At 48.5% G+C, this 24744-nt stretch overlaps 1 protein-coding gene across 1 annotated transcript in view; it reads right to left on the bottom strand.

The window, feature by feature from the left end:
• stpg2 (sperm-tail PG-rich repeat containing 2) overlaps window positions 1-22810 on the bottom strand; it is a 40292-nt gene extending 17482 nt beyond the window's left edge. Inside the window, exons 1-8 of the mRNA XM_064353229.1 lie at window positions 22766-22810; window positions 21674-21838; window positions 19244-19359; window positions 18488-18599; window positions 13615-13719; window positions 11548-11707; window positions 11217-11380; window positions 10737-10829 (exon numbers count right to left, since the gene is read on the bottom strand). Coding sequence (XP_064209299.1) covers window positions 10737-10829; window positions 11217-11380; window positions 11548-11707; window positions 13615-13719; window positions 18488-18599; window positions 19244-19359; window positions 21674-21838; window positions 22766-22810 — 960 coding nt within the window. The remainder of the gene's footprint in view (window positions 1-10736; window positions 10830-11216; window positions 11381-11547; window positions 11708-13614; window positions 13720-18487; window positions 18600-19243; window positions 19360-21673; window positions 21839-22765) is intronic.
• Window positions 22811-24744: the final 1934 nt, after the last annotated feature.

The following is a 24744-nucleotide window of genomic DNA, read 5'->3' as shown; positions in this document are numbered from 1 at the left end:
ACACTTAGCATCCTTAATTTGCGATTCCGGCCCTCTTGTGATTTCCGACATTTTTTATTTATTTATTTTTATTTATTTATTTATTTATTTTATTTTTTCTCGGCGACTTCACCTGCCCCTCTGCAGCTGTGCTGAAGCAGCTGCTGAGCACATGTGGCTAAGCGCGCCAGACGGAGGGGGGAGAGAGAGGTGGCGACACCGCCACAAAGGGGGGGGGGGGGCGTGTGTGTGGGGGGGGGGGGCAGACTGGAGGAAGCAGAGAGGTAAGCTTTCACAGAGCCGCCAAAAAACAATTTTCGAATTTGGGAGAACTCCGCCTTTTTTTTAACGCGACCCATCTCTCAGGACATTCTCAAATCCAATTACCGTGGAGAGAGAAAGGGGGGGGGGGGGCAGGTATAAAATAAGACGCATTCTCGCACTGCAAAAAAACGAAAACAAACAGTAAACAGCTGAACGGAACATTAATTAGGCCGGGTAATTAGGCCGAGGATTCTGAAAAATGCTGGAGAATCTGCTTCCCTTCTACGGTTTACCGCCCGAGAGGAAAATGACAGGACTGCCCCCGGTGGCTCGTAACAGGAAGGAAGGGAGGAAACCGAATTGAGCAGGTGCTCGAGTTGTTTCTGTCCATGTGGCATTTAATGTGGAAGCTTGCAGCATAGGTGTCATTTTATGACATTTATTTATTTATTTATTTATTCTCCATCAGTTATTTGCTTTCCCTGTTAGTTCTTGAATTGAGGACTCCCTAATTTAGGGGCTAGGTTTGTACCCAAACAGCTAGTTCTGATGCCTGTTGCGCCTCACTTGATTTTTAGTGGGTTTGGCATATTAGGAAAGCATTTGTTCATTTTGCTTTGTTTCAGTTGGTTTGGAGTCACTGCAGTTTGCAGTGTGCTGAACTTCACGCCAACGTGCTCCACAGTTTATATTTTGGATACACGAGAGAGGGAAAGTGCATCGTTTGTATACGTGAGAAACGCTGGCAGATCGAGTTCCACACTTTGCCGTCTCCTCACAAAATATGACTGATGATTTGGGCAGAGTATCAATTTGTCCATGAGCTGGAGTGAAGTATAATTGTTGCAAAGAAAGCTTGTTCTGGCCTGGGGTATATTAGATGGGCTCATGTTGTTTATGAAGCAGCTTTCATCTTAAAGATGGTTCTAAGAGTGTTAATTGGATTTGCAACTAAACCCTTATTTATAAACAGATTCCACTAAAGCTGATAACTTGTAAGCAATTGTGTCTCATATGTGCAACATTTTTATTTCGCTTTGATACACATTCATACCTTTGCTTTATTGCTTTACTAATTGCGATACAATTTACAATTACAATTAAGCAGTGATGATGCCCCCCTCTATTCAAAGAAAACATTCCCAAAATAGAATTAATATTTTGTTAATATTCAGAAAAGATTTTTGTCTGTCAGTGTACATTTTCCTGGAAATCAGTAGGTTTCCATGACACCACTATTATTTATTCCAAGTCAACTGGCAAACACGAAATCGCATTCACTTTGACGGTGATTTTATTCGCTCACATCTTTTCTTCACATGTGACTGCGCTCATATTTGCTCTAGCAACCGTAAATCTTCTGACTATGAGGTTATTATCTTCAACAAACAGTCTTCGATATCGATTGACTGCAGCTCAGAGGAAGTTGTAGTTTTTTAACCACCTCATAAATGTCCCAGAGATTGATTGGACCTCATCTGGTCTCCCACAAAATGACCCCGAACAAATATTTCAACAGTGTGGCCAATAGTTCTGGATTATTGACCACACAGCCGGATGCAGTGGCCTTCGTAAACCATCGGCCTATCTTCATATAAATTATAAATTACATAAGCAGTGGATGGCATAGCCAGGCCGTGTCACATGACCCACAGTCACGTGACCCACATTGAAGGGACAGGTTGAAACCAATCAGAACAACTAATCACCTTCCGAATACTCACCCCCCCCCCCCCCCTTCAGACCACACCTGTGTTCATTGTCCTCATTCGGACCTTCCCTAATCTGCTGGCGTGGGTTAAGACGCCAAACACAGGCTCTTTGCACAGACCATCGAGCCAGCTGACGGCATTTTGCAAGAAGCGTATGAATTATAATAACAAAGATCAGGCATCTATCCATTTTTTTTGCCATCGACTGTGTACAGCTTATACAGAGCAAGTCCCCCCCGGGTCCTAAGAGTGGCCACGTGATCTGTGGTCCCCTGGAGCATCGGGTGTTGACTGTGCATCGGTTTTTTTAGGGGCGCATTCCCTGGACTAAGACGAGGTTCCTCAACAGGATATGGCACCCGGAAGCCCCATATAGTGTGGTGGATGAGAGTACGGCTTCAGTGAGCACCTCCAGCAGGTGATGGTTTAGAAGCAGAACTGGCTGAGAGTAAAAGCCAGGAGTCATCACTGTTTATTAGTCCACATGTACAGTGCCCTCTGGTAGCAGTTTGTCATTTTGGCTGTATTCTGAAGGTATTATTTTGCATTCGAGATCAAAAGATGAATGAGTACAGAAGTACAGACGATCACCCCCCTGGTGTTTTGCGTCGATCTGTTGCGAATACTTTTTCGCAGCACTGTACCTGTGGCGCTGAAGACTCAGCTGGCTGGGCCTTCGCAACAGGCCTTGATGAACTCAACAAGCAACAGCTGGTCTGATTACCAGACAGCCTCTTCTGTGCGTGTCTGTGCGCCAGAGCTGCCAAAGGCCTCCAGAGAAACAGGCACTTTGGGAAACAGCAGAGACATCGAACAGATAAAGTACAAAATGCAGCAATAGCACTGCCTACTCCTGAACCGCCTCAGACAGTAAGACTTACAGCGTCTGCTCTATTTCCTGATTTACATGATATTAAGCGAAGCATAAAAATACATCACTGTGTCATTACGGTCCAAATTTAAACCTGCAAGTCCTCTCTGGACTTGCGCAGGTGGAGAGAGAAGAAGAAAAACTGACTCTGGTAAAAATATCAAAGAGAATTAATAATGACAAGAGATTCCAGTCCCCAGTCTGCCTGGGTCTCATAAATCTGTGTGTGGGAGCTCTTCAACACTGTGGGTTGTTTCTTTGCACAGGCTAAGCTGCAAACCAGCAAAAAAGAAGAGAAACTATGTGCTGCCATTAATTGTAATAACAGGAGGGAACGGTACAAACATCAGACATAAGCATTTTCTAAAACAGTACGTCTTCGTTATGGCAAATGATCCAATGTTAGCGAGCCTGCTGACTGTAAACAAAGCCCAGCATCAACCATCGCTTTCCATGGTGTTGCTGTTTTTTTTTTTTAAATGTGAAAGGCAATAACTTTTGGTGGTTGGATACCACTTACTTCTATGCATAAATATACTGTTTCATTTACATCATACTGAGTGTTGAGGTGTCAAAAGCATGGTTATGAAAATGTAGAGCAGGCCTAGGAGAGCACGGAGAGGTCAGATTCCAGGGGTTTTGGGAGGGGGGGGGGCGCGTGCAGAGGAAGAGCCGCAATCAGCCATATCCGCCTTCTCTCTCTCATCCCTTTCTTTTTGTTCTTTCTTCCCAGACTTGGCGGCGCTCGGCGGCTAGACTTCGTAGCGGGACAGTTTTCGCGATCGGCCTGTGATCTTTCCTCGGGGGGCGATACGCACACACACTCACACACACACTCACACACAGACGCGCACGCGCACGCACACGCACACGCACTCGCACGCACACGCGCGCGCACATACACACGCACACACACACACATACAGTCACACAGGATGCAGGATTCCCGGGCGTTCTGTCATTGTCGTGCGTGCGCGTGGGGCGTGGCGTGAGGGATCCCGAGCGATGCTCGCTGGCGGCGGTGGCGGCGGCGGCGGCGACGGCGGCGGTGTTCTTGGTCGCGGTAAAACCGCCGCCACGCCTGCCCGTATTTCAGCACCGCGACATGGATGGCAGACGCGCGCGGGGGCGCCTCGAGCGACAGGCGCACATTAAACACAATTTGCTCCCGTTTACCGGGAGACGTCCTCGCTGCTGTCTGACGTCTCCCATGGCTGACGAAAGAAGAAAAGAAAAAACATAAACCTAGCGATAATGGCGATAATGGCTTCTGTGGTGAAGAATGACAGCGTAATGAGCGATTACCCAGCGAGAGGCGAAGCTTTCGAGACATTTCAAACCCCCATACCTTCTTGCTTCAAATATCAAAATCTTCACTGCCATGAAAATTGACCCTGCCCCTCACACACACACACACACACATACACACACACACGTACATATCAGACACTGTCCTCCAGCCCAGATAAGGTGCTTTCCTCTACTCGTTAAAACCTTTAAAGGAAGAGGTGCACTCGGTTTTGAGCTACAGGATCCTACCTTTGATTTGGGTCTGAAGCCCTCAAACATACTTTGAGCTACCACAAAGAAACAAGAACTGGAAAAAGGAATAGCGATATAAAAACGAGAGGAGCTGCTGTGGCTGGAAGCAGGAGCTCGTTATGGCAGGTTTACACTCTTTTCGTGTGTGTGAGTGTGACCGGCCATCACGCAGACGAGCTCGAGATGCTCCCCACGGCGAGCTGGCGGACATGCTGGTTAACACAGAGCTCGGCCCAGCTCTGCACAGGCACTTCACGGCTAGAGCTTCACGCCTCGTTCCGAAATGACACTTAAATCTTTTCTCCGTTTTCCTCCTCCAGACAGCCGGCTTCTTTCACAGATACGGGCTCGCTTTTGCCATTTTCTATTTCTGGATCACAGCCTCCCACCCACCCACCCCCCCCTCCACCCAGTTCAAGCCAAACCGCTCTAAGTCAATTATGACGGGCCGTGTGCTGAACGTTTATTGTAATTCCAGCCCCTGCTGGAAACACAGACACCTTTTGTTTAGCGATGTATGAAATTGCACAAAGCATTTTCCCGGCTTCTTCTTTGTTAAGAGAGACAAACGCATGGACGTTCCAGATCTGCATGCGCTGCGCTGTAATCAGTGTGACGCACGAAAAGCCAACATCTCGGTTTTTACCGTGAAAACTGAGCGTCTCACCTCATATTTTCTCAAGAAGGCGGATAGGGTAGTGCACAGAAAAGAATTTACTGGGGTATGTGTTAAATTTTCATACGTGAGGGCAATGCACTGTAAAATAATTTCAAGGTGGCTCTACTCAAAACAATGGGTCACCTGGCCTGCTTAAAATCTCGAGTTCGGTCAGCAACAGATCTTCAGTTCATCGTACTTCTTCTGCATGAATTTTATGAAGAAGTATTGCTCAATTTCCATGGGAATACAGTTTAATTCCATGTGTAGGTCTCTGTTCCTCTCTTCTTCTTCTTCTCCTCCTCTGGAGTAATTATATCAGTGTTACTCTTTCTCAATAAACGTGTGTTTAGCAAAGCTGCTAATTATCTCCAGGGTACTATAATTGAATAGATAATAATGTGCTTCCCTAGCCAATCAACAAAGGCTGAGAATAAATCACTTTTCTTTTTTCTTTTTTTTTTTTTTTACATAATTCCGTTTCATTATTAACGTTGATACTTAACCTTGACTCTGACGGTATCTGTTAATATCCGCCCTGCCTGTGAGCACATTTATGAAAAGCACCTCTGTTCCAGATCCTGCAATATTTTCTCCTTCTGTAATGCACATGGGCATGGATATTAATAAAAACCTGCTTTGTTCTCTGCCTGTCAGCCCTGTGGACATTAATAACCCTCACAGACAGAGTCCCGACAGGTCGGGGAAGGCTGTGCTGAGCAAGAAGAGGTGCTGTGTGTTTCATTGGACAATGTTCGAATTTGGGGATGAACGCTGGTTCCTAGATTATAATTATAGCTGACAGCCTGGACCACGGCATCTCACCTTTCGATTATCCGAAACCTTTTTTTTTTTTTCCACTACAATTTTTAGTGCCTCCTGATGCTACACTGTGCTGTCCCACTGTGCTGACACACTGTGCTGACACACTGAACACGGCAGCTGAAGACTGTGTCGTCTTCTGACGCAGTTTCTCAGAATCACGACTTTCCAAACTTTACAGAACAGTACAAAGGTTGGGCTAGCGCTAATTATAGAGCAGCATATCTTGTGTTAGGCTGTGGGTGAACGGCATACCCTAACCCTAACCCATTCACCTTGGACCGCAGATCATAATCGTGTAATAACCCTGTAATAGAGAGGATATAAACATCTTATAGCACATGCATAGCAAGCTGAGATCAGATGAACACTGCCACATTAACAACAACCTGTAACTATCTGGACTGGAAAAAACTGCTGTTTATAGCCCCTAAATAGTGACTGTTATATATAACTTCACAATGCTAGAATTTCCAATTCTAGTTTAACTGCTTTTAAACTTATTAGATTATATTCAATGGAAGTTATATTTTAATTCAGCAGAATATAGGAAAATTATTTCTTTTCATTGAACAAAATCATTTTTCTGTAGGAGCCCTTTTCTATTTTAACAGCCCTATTTTAGTTTCAACATTCTTTCATTTCAACTCAAATAATGCACGATTCGTTTTTCTAGCATTTTCTTCTCAGTTTCTCATCTGACTTAAGAATTGACTCTCATTTAAAAATATATCTTCATATAATAAGTCTTTAAATAATTCTCGTGTCAGAGAAAAAAAAACTGCTTTTACTTTAAATACAATAAGTGTAAAATGAGAACAGTTTTTCCTGTGACAAATTAAGTCGTTCTTTTTTTTCCAGCTCGTTTTCATCGTTGGCAGGAAAAGCATATGTGACTCAACTGCCATGTGACACTGTCATTAGGCACAGAATTTCTGTGTGTGGGACGCGCGCGCGAGAGAGAGAGAGAGAGAGAGAGAGGTTGCACTGTTGCCTTCCAGAATAAACGTTGCCTTTTTAATGTTATTTTCGACGCGGTAACGAACCCCTGGTGCTTTCCCATCGCTCACATTCCGCCTGCGTCGGTCACCGGCACGCTCCCCGACAAAGCCTTGTGCACAGAGCCGTCTATAAATACCGGAGCATTAGCGGGTTTTCATACCGCCGGTTTGCTGGCGCTTGTTGCTCTGAGAGAAAGTCGTCAGCGCTGTGAACAGAAAGGGGCTCTCTGACAGACATCTCAGAAAAACCTCAATGGAAGTCCGGCTCCCCCCCCCAGGAAAGAGCGGGGGTAAAAAAAAAAATACTCTGACAGACGTGGTTTTTTCCTCATTCGCTTCCCCCCCCCCCCCCCCCCGTTTGAGCTGTGGCTCAACGGTAGCGCCGGCTGATTAGGCTCTGATTGGGCGCTTTTAATAAACGTCGCGGCGGGGCGCGCGGGAACGCGGGACGCTAACGGCGCTAACCGGCGCGGCGTCACGCGGCGTTTCATTAACTCCGCTGAAAGGGGGCCCAGCGGGCCGCCATTATGGGGGCCTCTCAGATCCTGCGCCGCGCGGGGCCCCTCCTCTGTTTACACCCCTAATGGGCGGACGGACGGGCGTGGGGGGGACGGGGGGGTGAGGAAGAGGGGGGAGGGAGGGTGGTGTGGAGAGGAAAGTACAAAACGCTATCGCCGTTATCTCCCATCAGCTCATTTCAGTAAACGCGAGGAAGTCTGTTTGTGATCCGCCTCCCTCCAACGGTTTTTTTCCCTCCTTTTTTTTTTGCGCCGTTTTCATGTGGTGACAGATTAATCTGCGGGGGAGTGTCACACAATAAAACCTGCTCTGCTGTAGATGAGAAAAAGAATATATATAGATACTTATATATATATATATATATATATATATATATTATATATAATATATATATTTCTTGTCAGTTGTTGCAATAAGACGTCTGATGGCCCTGGTCAACAGTGTTGATGCCCAGCGTTCCTTCCTCATTATGGTAACATCAGTCACAACAGGTGCTCGTCAAAGGCTCAAACCTCACAATGTACAACATATTGCTCTATTTCTAACAATGTTCTGTTAATGTAAAGGCAAAAAAGCTTTTTTCTTTTTGGGATGGAACAAATTAAGCGAGTAAATGCACCAGCCTATCAATGCATTTCACTAGTAGGCTGTTCCTAGTAGGCATCAGCATACAACAGGTTAAACCAGGTTTAATGTTCCTTTTTTTTCAGGATTCTTCCTCATTTTAATTCCTTTTCCACCGCAGGAGAGTCGGTGCCAGTTGAGGTGAGACGCACCTCTCACTCACAGTACCAGCGGGAGCCTTATGAATACCTATCAGAACTCTGCCCATCTTTAGCTTGTCGGAACTTTTGAGGGAAGCCAACTGATAAATCTTCTAAATTTACCGTAGGGGTCAAGCGACACTAATGCATCACCGCGAGTGGAAGAGAGTAAGCAATTACGCCGTCTGTGGCCAATTAGCATTACCTCTGATTTTTCATCTGCTGGTCGCGATGACAAAGTGTTAATAACGAGAAGCGAGACGGCAGCGAGAGTTCTCCTCAGCCCTGACGGGGACGCCGCCCCGCTCCTCTGCTCTGCGAGGTTCTCCCCGCTCCTATCACCGCACAGCAGGGATCCCCGCTAACCTTTCTGAAATGAAACTTTTCCGGAGCGCATTACCCGCCCCCCCCCCCAAAAAAAGGGCGGTATTTTAATGGCAGTTAAAGGCGATTAATAAGAAGGGCAACTTGCTGCGAGAGGAATTAATTAGGTGTCTGGTTTTTATGACGGGCCGGGATTCATAAACGCGGGCGCGGGCGCTGCGCGGAATAAATTGGCACTGCCGACGGTGCGGGGGGCGTTCGGGCCGAACCGCGGGACGCCGGCGGGACAGATGCCGCGGGCCGAGAGCCGCTATTTATGTACCGCCCGTAAAAAAAAAAAAAAACCCGGGTTTTTATTACACGCGCCGGCGGGAGAGCCGTCCGGCATCGAAAACCAGGCGGTGACTGGCGCTGTTCCCCCCCGGCGTGACCGCCAAGCCGCGCTACTCCCGCTCCGCCCCAAAACCGCGGGACCCCGTCCGAGAGTCGTCCGGCCGCCGGAGTGGGGCGGGGAGCGGCAGCGTCCCCCACGAAGCACCGTTCCCCGCAGGAGGACCCGAAAACCCCACATCACGACCTTTAACCCTCCACTGCCTTCCCTGTAGTTATGGAACCCCTGGCCGCTTCTTTTGCCTACATGACCGTCCCTGCAGGTGGAACAGTGAATAAGGACTCTCCCCATTGGCTCACCGTACCCCCCCTGTACCACCCCGACGCCCCCTTCTCTTCCCTGCTGCCCGGGCAGAGGGGATTTGTTCTCTCACCATGGCAACAGGCTCATTATTCAAGAAGGACTCTGCTGAGACGCAAGGCCATGGCAGACAGAGAGAGAGAGAGAGAGAGAGAGAGAGGCCCACAGCGCCAGCACATACACCGCCAGAGCAAGCGAGAGCGCCGTCCTTCCCCACACCAAGGTCAAAGGTCGCAGAGAAGGGAGCCATAGCTGTGGTCCCATCAATAGAGAGGAGAGTCACAGGTGTGGTCCCATCGACAAAACGCCCAAGTTTCATCACGGTGTCATCCCAGAGTTATGGCACCGTTAGCAGGGAAATGCAGATCTCCCCACACTTCACACTGAAACTCCTGCCCTCCTCCACACCATCAGATCTCCCCACACTTCACACTGAAACTCCTGCCCTCCTCCACACCATCAGAGCTAGGCAGAGCCCCAGCCGACAGGCGGGTGCTTATGAATAGTCATTAGCAGGTAGGTCTGCGAGTCGTTTGGTTCTGATTCTGCTCACTGTTGATATGCAGGGGAACACTGCAACAGCCCGGCAGTCCATGAATATTCAGAGAAGGTTCATCAGCAGACCTTTCTGAGCAGCGACAGGAACTCTTTAGCGGGAACAGGAAGGACTGAGGAACGTGGCATCTTTCTAGCTTCTAACAGTCTCTGATTCAGACGGTGGGTGAATCACCTATTTAATGGCTGAATGAATATGGTGTCGGTCATCACCAGCTATACACACAAGATCTATTTTCTCTGGCATGATACAGTGCTTCTGGAAAGCTGATGACCAGCATACGTTCATGATGTGACGTGGTTCTCACACGTTGACAGCTCGACTGTGTGTGTAGCCACAGTTGTGGAAGGTAGGAGGGAGCTATGTGGCAGCACAGGGTTATTATTTATTAATGTCAGGTTCCCATGGCTTGGCTACTGAACCCTAGAGGGAAATCTGAATGAGATATGAATACCTACATGAAATAAGGTGTTTTGGGCATTGGCTTTTATTTTATTGTTTTTTTTTATAGTCTAGCTGCTGGACACACACCAAAATGCCCCCTCGCCCCCTGCTTTTCAGAGGTGAAAACATTAGGTTCAGAAAGTAAAAGTCCTCCCCAGTATTTTGCTTCAGTCACCTGGATTTGCTAATTAGCACAATTCATCAGCCAGGAGGTAGAGCTAATTAGTGAAATCGGCCGTCTGAGTTCACGGGTGGAAGGAATACATGGCAGGACTTTTAAACTTTCTGACCCTGGGACTTTCCCACCTCTGGTGTTTTTTAATGTGTCCTTGCCCCACACCAGGTGAAAAATATTTATTTACTGCAGGTTTAATACATTTAAATAAAAATAAAAAACAGTTATAAAAACAATAACAAAAATATACACATAATCCTATACTGCGTGAGGCATATACTGCTGCCAGCAGGGTTCTCTACAAGTGAGAGCACTACTCATATGCAACACACATTTGTAAATATGTTGTGTGCGGGTCAAAGGTCAGATTGACCTCCAGCCTGCGTTTGATTGGACGGGACAGCCATGGCTCACCTGCGCTGCCTGGGCGCTCGTTAGCCTCTCTGTCACTGACTTGAACACGGCCGTGTGCTTCTGCTTGTACGGCTCCTCCAGCGTCTTCTCCACCTGCGGACAGCAGGGGGCGCCAGAGCAGTTCAGTGTGCTGCATCACACTCAGTCAGACCTTCATTGTTAAATCAATTGTTACGGAGCATGTGTGGTCCCTACTGTATACCTGTCAGCTTTGAGTTAACCTTGATATCTTTGCTGTTTCAAGACCAATCTCAATGCCGTTTCGCAGGTGGACTACAATCCCCATGGACTCGCCAACTACCAAGTTTGGTTTGGCTATGTTACACCATTACCATTGTTGTGGATACCCATAAAAACTTAGCTTAAGATACTGAATCAACACATTGGACATTGTGCTGTGTACACATCCAGGCTGAATGCATCTTGGACTCTGATTGGTCCCGAGGTGTTTGTGGGCGGGGCCTGAGGATCGAGCCCTACCCGGTACTGCGCGGGCCCCGGGAGCTCCGCCTCCTCCCTCTTGACGAAGGCGGGGTTTCTCTGGGCCCGAGACCCGAACCCTCCCTTCTTGTTCCTCTCCAGCAGCGCCCTCCTCAGGCTGTCCTGGGCCATGCCGTAGTCGAACACGTTGTACGCCCCCGGACCTGGGGGAGGACCGACAGAGCAAACTCAGCGGTTCGGCTGCGGAATGGGGGGGGGGCAAAAGGGGGGGTGGAGAGCGGGCTTGGAGGAAACGGGAGAGGCGATAAGGCCGCGCCGCGCTCAGACAGGAAGTCGAGGGTTCGGGCAGACAGGAAGTGGAGCTACGCACCGGGCGTGGGCGATTTGCCGGTCGGGGGAACGAAGCGCACGGCCGTCTGGCCGAAGGGGCTCCTCTTCAGCCCCGTGGTCTTCTTCAGCGCGTCCAAGGCCGAGCGCGGGTCCTCGTACAGGCCAACAGGGGGCGCCGCCTCCTTCACTGGGATGAACCGCTGGGAGGGGGAGAGGTGGGGGTCAGGAGATCGCTGGTGATACTTGGTCCTGTTCAGTTCAGAGCAGCATGAGAGTAATTGGATGGATGACATGACAGAAAACTGGATAAAAGTACAATTGGAATGGAACATGCATTTGCTGTGTGAAAACCTATGATGCATGGGTTTGCAAAAGCTAATGCAAAAGCTATGAGACAGCACGCTCTCTCATTATCGGATTGAGTGCAGTGGCCTGCTCGATATGGTGCGTCCCTACGGTGCTTCGCTGCATGTGTTGTATAGGAAAATGAACATGAGCTGTGACATGGAGGAGATGAATGGCGTTAATACAAAGCAGTACTCTCTCAAAGACACCCGGTTCAGTCGCACGCTCTCCCGCAACCATGGAGTCGCCATGGAGACCACACACACATAACATTCCTTCCTCTGAGCTTTCCACCGCAGAGTTCTGGTCATTGTCCACGAGCTAAGGCGTCCCAGGTAAGGGAAGATTAAATAGCGGGGGACTGAATTTTCGTTGACAAAAAAACGTAGGCTTTGTGCATCTTTGAACATCTTGTTTTTTAGCAGACCGACTCTGAGAGTGAAGCTCCTGCCCTCACGGCCTGTTGTCAGTTACGCTTCCTTTAAAAAGAACACATCGTATGCACATAAGCCTATCAGGGGCTTTCGATTCCAGATGCTGAAAGTCAAACCAGTTCAGAGGAACACTCCAGGATGCCGAAAAGTGGTTCCACTGGGTCCATTTTTCTTGAGGCAGTAGAGGACCAGGGGAAGTGTGTCACACGGACGTTACTCGCGTGTATTACTTCCTTGTCGCTCAGTTCCAGAGCTGTGCGTTTCAGTCTGGACCGATCCTGTCGGATCGCGTTGAAGACCAACGTCAACTCGCACGGAAGACCAGGAAACCCGTCCCAGAAGCGTCTGACGAGCGAGTCCTGAATGCATCTGATTTGTGATCATCGGCTGATAAATTACACAGGAGAACGACTGATTTCCCACTCTTCCTGTTACCCACCTTACCCCCCATCGCTTCGGGGGGGGGGGGGGGGTGCACTGGAGGCGTGGCTGGGGGGGCAGGGTCAGATCTGCCGTTCCATGTGGAGCCATGGGGCTCTAAAACAGCCCCAAAAACAAAATTTCTGAAATTTCTAAAATTTCTGCACACGGCCCTAGAAACTGGAGCACAGCTTTCATATTGAAATGCGTCTCCTTGGTCCCTTTCCTGTCTGTGTCTCGGCTGGGGAATCTGCTCTTTAATGTGCCGGGCCCCCGTTGTGAGGGGATTTGGGTTGGTGGGGGATGTTTTTAGAGCCTTATAAGCCTCAAATGAATGTTTTCTTATATAGATGGTGTTTAAGAAAGTCAGTTATAATCCATGCCTTTTTTTCCTCATAAAAACAGGTGTCTAAGAGAACTCTCTGAAACATGGCTAAGTAACAGATGTCAGTGCTTTAATATATATATATATATATTTTTTTTTTTGTTTCTGAAAACCATAAGGTGCACACATATAAATATACTTTTTTCCACACTTCACCTGGTTCAATCTCCGGAGGATTTTTGTTCAGTGCCCAGGCAAGTCATAACATCTCCCTTAACGGCAGAACCCAACGCCTGACCGTCTGGCTCTCAGGGCGCACGAAGGCGAATTGTTGCCGTGGCGTTGTGACAGACCGGCTTCCTGTCCCGACAGCGCATCGCACGTCAAACCGCGCGAGCCACCTCCCTGTCCCCCTCTCACCTCCCGCCGGCTCGGTGCTGTCAATCTCCCGAACCCGGCCTTGGTTACACGCTCGTACAGAGCTCTCACAAGCCACCGCTGCGTGCGGGAGAGCCGGAAAACGTGCTAACGTGCTAACGAGACGGTCGCCGCCGGTGGGGTCGAGGAAGACTACGTCCTTTACCTGAGCCTGGAAGAGGAAGGGGGGGTTGACGGCGGGGTCCTTTTTTCGGCTGCCCGTCCTCTCAAACTGGCTCTTGATGTTGTATTGCCCGGGACCCGGGACGCCCTGTGGATTTAGGAGAGAGAGAGAAAATTTTAAATAAAAAAAAAAAACGAAAAATAAACCAACGAGGCGATAGCCACCGCCGCCGCTGTTCAGTTCAGATGGGGGGGAGGAGAGCCGTTCTCGGGTACTCCGCCGTGGGGGGGTGGGGGGCGGAGGTGAGCGGGGTCGAGGAAGCAGATGAAGACTCAATTATGAAGACGGAGAGCCTGGTAGTCGCAGGCGGAGGGGGAGAGAGATGTGGAAGCGGGCCCACCGCGCGCGGGTCAGGCAGCGCACACCGCTGTGATGGAGGACATTAGGGTGAGCCTCGCCTGCGCTGACCTTCGACCCCCTCTCTGGGAGAGACCGTCCCCGCCCGTCCGAGCGGGCCGCTGCGTGATGTATAGTCAATTAGAGCACGCAAGACCGATGTGCTTCTGGGACAATTACAGCCGGGCCACACGGGGGGGGGAATTTACACAGGCGCATGCACACGAGGACACACGCACACACAAACTCACACACGCACGACAGCTCACAGCACACATCAGCAACCAACAACATACACACACACGCTCCACACATAAGCCACAATACATGCTACACGCCAATACAAACATACACACACGCACTGACACTAACACACAACGCTACACGCACCGACAACATAACACAACGCTCACACGAGCACACGCTAACACAACATACACACGCTCACACATCATGCTACACGCTCAACTACCAACATAACACTCACTCACATGAGCACACGTAACACAACATACAGCACACCGCTAACATGGCACACAACCAATACACACACCGGCACACGAACAACACAAGAACACACCAAGCAGGCCGATACAAGCTTGAGGTACTCTGACTGTTAGCCATAACACGCCTAAACGTGTCCATTCGGGTCATTTGAAATCGGCTTAATGCGTGTGATCTCTCTACACGTTTAATGTGTACATTCTTACATTGTTAATGAACGGATTAGTACGTTCAGTGACAAAATATAGCGGTATTGACTGAATAATCGAGACGACTCACACGGTCGTGTGCAAGTCCATAAAATGTGGCCGATTTAAATCCAGTTCAATTTCAATCAGATTTAATTAAACACATTTGCATGCAATCAGCATAAATTGTGGCTTCACACTGTTCACCCCGGTTAAGTTAACTAGATAGACATTACCACCGATTTTACAGTAGAACAGTGTTTTCAAGTAAGGGTATTAACGTCATTGGTGGGTCTGAAAAAAGTTTATATTTAAAAATAAAAAGAAAAAGACATTGAGGAAGGGCCAAGCTGTACAATATTTATGTATGAATGATACACTTATTAATCAACATTGCCATTCATGAATGAGAATTTTCTTTTACTAAAATATTTTGTAAAAGGTTTACGGTCTCTTGTGGCCCACTTTTATATATTAATAAAAAGTCTGTTAACAAAGACTCAAGGTTGTCCTGCCTTTTACTGATTCCACTATCCGTGCCGTGTGTCCCCTCCAGCACACCGTAGCCTTGTAAAAGAGCGCTGTGAGGAGATAGCGCCGGAGGGCCCGGAGAGGTGGACTGGGCTCAGTGTTTTTGTGAAGGCGCTCACCGGGGTCCCACGCTGGGGGGCGCGTACGTGTCTGACGGTTAGCGCGCGCGGGCGCGACGTTGGGGGCGTGTCCTCCAGGAGGCCGTTTGGTGGGCGCAGCGCTGATAATGACCCATCTGCTGGCGGCCATTATCAGACCCTCTCTAATGATGACGGATGCCCGGCGCGGGGCGGGCCGACCGGGGGGGAGTGGGGGGGGGGGGTGGCCAGCAGGGGGGCAGCCAGCGGGGGGCTAATGACGCACCTCCAGGCCGGCGCCCCCCCCCCCGTGACGGATAGACAGCGGGGCTACGCGCACCTGGGGTCCATACCACCCCGTAGTCTCTCCGAATCGAGCTCAGGTCGAGAGAGACCCGCAGCTGCTCTTCGGCTCCCTCTGCAGGTCACGGCGGGCAGCAGCACAAGGCGCTGACGCAAGGGCTCGTGACCTCCCAATCTCACACACCCGACGACCTCTCTCTCTCTCTCTCTCTCTCTCTGAAACCCAGACATACTAACCAGGGCTGACCAAACAACCCCCAGTACTAATACTGACTCAGCCATTCAACACTCGAGCCATGCACGTCAATAACAAAAGCACAGAAACATCGAGTGCATTGGGGTCAATGATGTCCACCTACGTACACGTAGGTAAGTCATTAAAGGTCTGGATTGATTGAAATAAATAACACAGGGCGGTTCTGTCTGATCGTTGAGTTTTGGTGCCCTCTAGTGGCAGAATTTATTTTTCTCCCATTTATGTGCCAGTCCTGAAGACGCAGAGCTGCCTGTTTAATGACGGCGGGATTATCAGAAGGAACCGGGCGTAAACATCTCACACGAAAACAGGAATGGATTTCCTGTAGAAAAATGCCCCCGCTGAAAATAACTCTGATCACACATCGCATCCATACACAAAATGTCGGCTGAGTTCTTCATTTCATCCTCTGAAGGATGGAGGTGTTAAATGCGGAATATGTCACACTCCATGAAGATTCTCCTTATGGACCTTAGGCACGCAAAGCGTATTTTCACCCTGTAACCAAATGTGGCTGTGAAAGATACACATACACATACAAGTTAATCACAGGTGCATCACTGACCTTAATGAAGGAGGACAGAGGTAATTTACTGACAGTAGCTTGTCGTCTCGCAAGAGCATTGACCTCACTTGCACTGACACTGGCGATAGCGAATCGCATTTAGCTTTGAAAAGCCCCGTCAACATGAGTGCAAATTTCTCGGCTGTCAGCAGGTCATGCGTCAAGGCCGGAGCCTTCGACAGATCACAGCGCACATCAGACGTGTGAAACACAGGGGAAAATTGCCCGGTAAAGAGACACCGATTACCCCGGGGGTAATTACACGCGTATCTCTCCGCGCAGCTGGGAGAGGGACACGGTGCGACGCAGATGAACGACCGCCCGCTCTCTAACTTTGACTTCCTTCGGCAGAACAGAGGAAAAAACACAAGGCCCCAGAGACTCGCCCCCCCAGCGCACGGACCGCGCAACGCCCCGCTCTGCCGGAGAGCTGCAGGGAAGCCCGTCCCCCTCTCTGGATCATTCCGGAGTCGCCACCTCGGTCCTTCAGGAAGCGCCCTTTTCGGTTTCATCATCCCTGACATTTTCTGATCAGAGACCAACGCGTCACGCGATCGGAGGGAGTTGGCAGGGAGCGAGGAAGAGGAGGGAGAAAAGGAGGTGAGGGACTGATTTCTCCTCTCTGTGGAGCTGACTGGGCACCTCCTGGCCCCGCCCTGGCTCGGCTGCTCGGTTGTGGTGCGCGCTGTTGCCGGGGCACAGAATAGCTTAACGATTCGCTTCCAGCGAGCTCAGCGTGCGCGCGGCCCGGAGCGTAGCTCGGCCAGCCCTGCGGGGTCGCCGATATTACAGACAAAACCCTCGCGGCCCCTCCGGGCAATTTCAGAGAGCGCTGGCGCATCAGCAGTCCTTGTGTTAAGAGGCAGAGAGTCATTCTGTTTTTTTTAAAAAAATAAAAAATCAGGAAGGCTTACATACACGCATCAAGCTTCACGTTTTGCATCTGCTCCTTTTGTTTAAGCTTTCCTCTCTTTGTACGGAAGAACGGTGTTCGCACAAACCACAAGCTTAACCACAGGGTAGACGGATGAAAAGAAGAATGAAAAGCAATACAAATACCTGAACAATAGACGTAACAAAAGCAGACACAGAGGAGCAAACATAAAACCACAAACTGAACAAACGCAGACTCCTGGTTACTCCACGCCACTGTCGTTGTTAACCAGGAAGGAATTTCAGGGGAGTGACAGAGGAATGCTCTAGGCTCTATCAAAGGCATAAAAATATAAAGACTTCAGTGTGATGATAAATGGAAAAGGACTACTGTCTAAACAAAGCTATGTCATGTAGATCATTGATCAAATGAGAAGGAAGCCAAAATATTTCATGCTAGATTGACTTGTGAGTTTCACCAACAGTAAATGCAAAGTATTAAACCCATTTTTTTCCCCCTAAATTCTGGCTTGGTTTTATTTCTCTTACGTGCTGATGCAATCATTGCATCCTACTGTGTTCCAAGAGTTCATTTCAATCTCTAGGGGGTCAGGGAAAAAAACTTTATAAACAAACAGTTTTTTTTCCTTCCCCCAAGATTGGCATAAGTGTCCTTGTTTATTTTTATTTCAACTTGAAAATGCCCTCTCTGAAATGCTATGTGACAGCCTGATTATAACTGCCGTTATACAACATAAATATTGATTGAGTGAGACTAAACTGGAGTGACTCTCTGTAAAGGGCAAATCTGTGCCGTTCTAAGCAGGTTTCTCCGCTCTCCTAAAATGGCTGCCATTTATTCGTCCTCATCCTGAAGCGAGCCTGAGGAAGCACGCATCGGTCTGAAAAGCCTTTCTGCATACTAAGCAGAGTTCAGGTAGCCACAGCCACTGATTGGCTGCCAGTTGTCTGTCTGTGGAGAGGGTTGAGTGGAGGGTTAGGCGAGGAGGATTGGGTGGAGAGGGTTTGGGTGGAGGATTGGGAGGAGAGAGTTGGGTGGAGAGGGTTTGGGTGGAGATGGGGGGGAATTGGTGAGGGGTTTGGGTGGATGGTTTGGGGAGTTTGGGTGGAGGAGGGTGGGTGGAGGGTTTGGGTGGAGGATTGGGGAAGGTGGTGAGAGGGTTGGGTGGTTGGGGGCAGTGCGCCACGAGCACGTCCTCACCTTCTTCTCCTCCCGCAGCGTTAGCATCTCGGGGTAGCGCGGCAGGACGAGCTCGGCCCTGCTCCTGGACTCCTTCTTCACATTGACGTTCTCGTAGAGGACGCCGTGATTCCTGTCAGGGGGGGAGCGGGAGAGGCATCAGCCCCCAACTGCGCGGGCCGAGGGGAAGGAAGCCGTCTTACGTCGATCATCGTTAACCGAGACAGCGCCTGGTATGCACGTGGGGGGTCTGGGGGGGGGGCGCGGAGCGGGGGGGGGGGGGGGGATGGTGATTTACACGTCCTGTCTCCTGCCTCCATTACGGAAAGTGGGGGGCGGGACAGGTGGGGGGAGTAGGTGTCCTCCCTCCTGCTGAGTAGTTGATGATCTTCAGATAACCGTCCAGGGAAGAAGCTACGTGCGCTCAGCGCGAGCCGTCCTCTATAACCGTGTAAAAGTACTCCGGAAAAGTGCCTTATAGACACATCAAAACTCTTCACTTCCTTTTATCCCTGTTTTCACCCCTGTTTTTACCTAATGAAACTTGAATCATGTTTCGTGGAGAGGCTAAACATCAAGTCATCTTAAAAATATTAGAAGTGCTGAAATGAACATGACTAACTCCACAGAAACAGTATTAAAGACCGTGTGAGTTGTTATATATGAAGTGTGAGCGTCTCTCATTGGTCCAGCTGCTATGATTTTGGACCTACGATGTGTACGATTGGGCAGTCACAGTTGTGGGACTGTGCGCGGGGAGAGACGGGCACGACTCACTCTTCAGGACTGTACTCCCCCGGTCCGGGGCCCTCGGACACCCGCGCCTCCCCCCGCCTCCCCGTCATCTTCCCAAAATGCACCCCTCTGTACTTCTGGGAGGAGGAGCTCTCGGCCTGGGAGAGAAGGTTTTGAGAGAGACAAGGAGAGGAGAAAGAAAGGTTCTCGTCATCTGCACGCTCTAATTAGCGTTCCGGAATTGGTAGGCCCTCAAGGAATCCCGGGACTTGATTTACGGGCTCAGAGATGTTTGTCCGGGAGTTATTAAAAATGACCTCCAAAGGCCCGCTCGCAGGACACGGGCCTACCCAGGCCCTGTGGAAGTTTCTCCCGCACTGTAGCTGATGTCAGGCCTACATGCAACAGCCTCTAACACGCTAATACAGAGCTGAATCAGAGACTTCAGCTGACACACAGACATCTGCCATCAGTCCCAATGCAACAAAACATTATATCATCTTTAGTCATCCCAATATGTTCATTCATAAATTAATTCATTCAAGCATTCATTATCTATACCCGTTTGTCCTGGTCAGGGTCGTGGGGGTTGCTAGAGCCTATCCCAGCGTGCATTGGGCAAGAGGCAGGAATACACCCCTTGTAGAAGTCATGACATTTTCTTATGTCATAATTGGCAAAAAGTCACACCTGGCTGTCTGTGCATAAGTCGCAGGTACATTTAAAAAATTAAAAAATTAAAAAATCGTCAGGATCACATCGAAATTTGCATGTCTGGAAAGCATTCCACCTCATACAGGATGATACAAAGATGCAAGCAACCACAGTGGGTTTAGTGATTGGCAGGAAGGTGAATCAGAAGGGACTAATTAAAATGGTTGTACGTCTAACTTGGGAATACAGGCTTCTGGGGACATATCAAAAGACCAAAACATTCGTTAAATTTTTGAACATCTATCAGAAGGTCTTTATTAAGCAACGTTTGCTGTCACACGGTGTTTCTGAGATCCAGCTAGTTTACATTCAGCGTCTGCTCGCCGCAAAGCCTGTTGGCATTTGTAGTAAGACTCAGGGGCGCCGTATCTCCCCTATGCTCAAACGTGTAATAAAGCTGATCAGTGGGGCTGGATTAGAAAATCAATCACAGAAGCAATCGCCGTGGGAACGCTGGAGTGACAGGTCTGTTCCAACAGTCTTCTGTCAACAGCATTAGGCCAACATATATATGCAGACAAACACACACACACACACACACACACACACACACACACACACACACACACACACACACACACACACACAGGCACACACACACACACACACACACACAGGCATACACACGTGCATACAGACACACATTTCACCCTGACACACACGCTCAGCTCTTTTTCTTTGCCGTATGCTCAGAACCTACTTTCTCAAAGTGCAGGTTGATTGGCCCAACACAGCCCCGGTGGATGTGTACTAGCAGCCAATGACTTTAACAACTTCCGCGGCTGTTAGGAGTCATTCAGTCCAACGAGCATTTAACAAAAGTTGATTCATTGTCATCCTCGATTAGGAGCGCTTCCAAAATTCCTGTTTGCCAGGGTCTGCATTTTTCAAAAAATAAATAAATGTAATCAGACGGCTACTTAACTGTACGACCCAGGAAACTTTCAGGTAAAACTCGCATCTATCAGAAGATTAAAAGCCTTTAAAAGACAAAGAGGGAGGGGAAGGAAGACAGAAATAAATTGATGCACTCTTTATAACCCTAAATCACGGAGGCTCTTTCCGCAAAGTGTTGACACAACCTACCTCAAGGACGCCGTTGACTCGGGTAGTCATTAGCAAATGAAATATGGTTTAATTGAAGGCAAGACCAGCCGGCGCTGCATTATTTTAAGTGAATATTGTAATATAACTTGAGGAATAATTACTAATGGTCCCCCGTGTCGACATCAGAATGGATGAACGTGGCACGTTGTGACTTTTAGAAGTGCTGCTCCCATCATTACGAATGGAAATAGATTCTGGGAGAATTAAGAGGTCCAATCATGCATAAGGTCAACTGCAAACTACTGCAAACAGCACTCACAGTTATCCCATCAACAATGCACACACAGACTGTCTCTCCCCCCGTCTCGCTCTCTCTCTCTCTCTCTCTCTCTCTCTCTCTGCTTCCCCCTCTCTCTCCACCTCTCTCTCTCCCACTCTTTCTCTCTCTTTCTCACATTAATCCTTAATTCTGTACTCGAGACCTATTTGCAATAGAAATATATGTCAATGATACAAGTGTGTGTGTGTGCGTGTGTGTGCATGTGTGTGTGCATGCCTGTGTGTCTGTGTGTATGTGCGTGTGTGTGTGTGCGTGCGTGTGTATGTGTGTGCATGTGTGTGTGCATGCGTGTGTGTGCGTGTGTGCAAACGTGTGTGTATGCGTGTGCATGTCTGCATGTGTGAGCGCGTACATGCATGCTCTGCTCTTACCACCAGAGGGCAGTAGTAAGCCGGCCCCAGCGTGTCGTCCTTGGGAGGCAGCGGTTGCCGGTGGAGGATCCCCTGGTCGCTCTCCTCGTACCCGAAGGCCTGTCCTGGGGACGGGATGGAGGGGATGTCCGGCTGCCTCAAGCTCTTCAGCAGGTTGGACACGCCCTGCGCCCGTGTCACAGAGAGCAGGTCAAGCGCTGGAGATTTCCCCTGCACAGCTTAAACACAGGGGCCTTTCCCACAAACCACTGCAGGCCTGGGGACAAAGCGCTGGAGATTTCCCCTGTACAGCTTAAGCACAGGGCCCTCTCCACAAACACTGCAGGCCTGGGGGCTAATATGCTGGAGATTTCCCCTGTACAGCTTAAGCACAGGGGCCCTTTCCACAAACACTGCAGACCTGCGGCCAATGTGCTGGAGATTTCCCCTGTACAGCTTAAACACAGGGGCCCTTTCCACAAACACTGCAGACCTGCGGCCAATGTGCTGGAGATTTCCCCTGTACAGCTTAAACACAGGGGCCTTTTCCACAAACACTGCAGACCTGCGGCCAATGTGCTGGAGATTTCCCCTGCACAGCTTAAACACAGGGGCCCTTTCCACAAACCCTGCAGGCCATCACAGTCAAGGGAGCCTAAAATAACAGGGGCCCTTTGCCACCCCCTGCAGGCCCTCCGTAGGGCGCCTGCAAGGACTGCCGTCCACGCTCCCGGCGGTCCCAGGATCTCCTCCGGCCCGGTCCCCAAAACGTCCTCAAACGCCGACGATTCTGAAGGCTCTGTCCGCCCAGAATTCGACTCTGAAACATTCGGGTCAAAACCCTCTCAGATTATTACCATTAGGCCAGTTATGATTCTCCTTTTTTTTTTACTTCTAATGTTTTTAAGATGACGTGATGTTTTTTTTACATGATAGAGCCATTCAGAAAGCAATTTCATTTTGAAAACTTCTATATGTCCCTAGAGATGACATGACAAAAGCTCATATTTAGCATTGCACAAACGATTGAATTTATAATACATGTAACAGCAGAGCACTTCAGATAAGGCCGGTAAATAATGAGACGGAGGGGAATTATGGGACAGAGGATACCTTCACAGGGCTGGTGTCGTACTGCCCAGGTCCAGGGGATGCCATGTCATTCTCAGACATTTGAAAAATGGTCTCTCTGCAGGCCAGCGACATGAATGGAGCATAGCAGTCTGCAAAGCATCACAAATACCTGTCAGTGGCATAGTCATAAATTACATTTCTCAGGAACAAAAAAACTCAAACTTAGTGCCTCGGGGGGGGGGGGGATGGAAGAGGTCAAGTCCAAGTAGTTTGGATGCAATTTCCAAATTTTTATGTTTTCATTGTAGTAATTCTTAGAGTCTTGGCCAGCAAACAAGAACCTCTTATCGGCTTAGAGATGATGATGCAGCCCATTAGACCATGTTCCTCCAGATTAGGTGAAGGCTCCGCATTAGCTGGATATCAGCAATATCATTAAAAACAATGTTCCTGACATGGATGATAAAATGTGCAAATCTTTAAAAATTCCTTTCCAAAGCAAGGCAAAAACCTGTTTAACACACACACACACACACACACACACACACAGTTACTGCGTTACTGTTTTTGTATGTTATCCAGATTCATTGTTGTTGTTACTTCTTGCATGTTGCCGTGTTCCTTTCTCTGATCCAACAAGCTTTGGCAATACAATTGTACGAATTTGTCAGGCCAACGAAGCATTGGGAATTTAATTGAATTAAGAGAGAGAGAGAGAGATGAAAAGAAGATTAGCACTTTACCTGGTTTGTTAGTCTGCCTTTGATTGATCTCATAGGAGCCTGGTCCCACATTAGCTGCAGTGCCTCCTGTTAGTACGTAGGTAACCCTAGGGGCTCTTGCATACATTTTTTTATTCTTAAATTTTATATTAACTACCTATGTAAAATAAATACCTCGCAACAAAACATAAATAAATAAAAATTAACAAAAATTTGTAAACCTGACAGTGATACACTTGTCGATGTTTAATACTGATATTAAATTATTTTTAGAGTAAAAACGATACCAGTGTAATAAAAAGTGGGTATATGTTTAAAGAGAGAGATCAGATAAGGTCCTCCGAAGGTTTATCTTGCTGGAACGCCGTGCTCGCGGCGGCTGTAATGTTGTTTCACTTGTACGTCGTTGCCTGGACACCGCGCACGTCTGCTTTGTTTGACACATTCCACGTTTGCGTGGTGTGCACAGAACTGCGGTGGTGTGACAGACCCAAATGGCGGTGTTCCCTAGCCACGGATTTATCTGTTAATGATGCGTGTTGTCCAAGACAATACGGGTAACAGCGCTGTCCAAGTACCCAATGTACGCAGTGAGCGCGCACGCGTGCGCCGCGCTATGTATAACTTTTTATGTATCTCTCTGCAACTTCTCTAAAGAGAATGTGCTTGAGCTCTTGGCATAGCAAGCGACTTTACACACACGCGCACACATCACGAGGAACGTGTCCGGTAGGCTGTTTTGTGAGACAAGCTCTCGATATAAATATTACCATGTTTTAAAAATGATATTTCACTTCCAAGTTTTTTGTCTTCATTGTCACAAATTGTGGTTGCGATGGAAGTAAATGTCAAACCCGATCCAAATTCAGGTAGTACACACGGGCCATTGCGCAACTGTCCGAAAGTTAGATTGGTGTGTTTGGAGTGTTCATCCACTCCCTGCACACATGCCAGACAAGTCACAAATAGATGTACAGTCGACTTGCATGTCACACTTTTGCATGTGCTATTATTCTAAATCGCCACCAGGGGTTGCCATTTACGCACGAACAACGTTTTTCGACTTTCCTGAGCACTGGTTAAAAATGGCATATCAGAACATGCCCGATCGACAATTTTTGTGTGAAAATTGTTCTTTTTTTTGGTCATTATCTGTTTATTTAAATGAATTCTAATATAGGGAATCTAAGATGAGTCAATACTGGTATTTGTTTGTTAAACTGGGTCGAGTCACATATTTCCAATAAGCAGGACTTTCTGCCTCAAAACATGTTTGTTAGACATTGGTGTTACTGT

The sequence above is a fragment of the Anguilla rostrata genome, chromosome 10 (genome assembly GCF_018555375.3).
Source record: "Anguilla rostrata isolate EN2019 chromosome 10, ASM1855537v3, whole genome shotgun sequence".
Classification (NCBI taxonomy): Eukaryota; Metazoa; Chordata; class Actinopteri; order Anguilliformes; family Anguillidae; genus Anguilla; species Anguilla rostrata.
The sequence above is the reverse complement of the archived record's forward strand: the minus strand, read 5'-3'. Positions and strand labels throughout refer to the sequence as shown.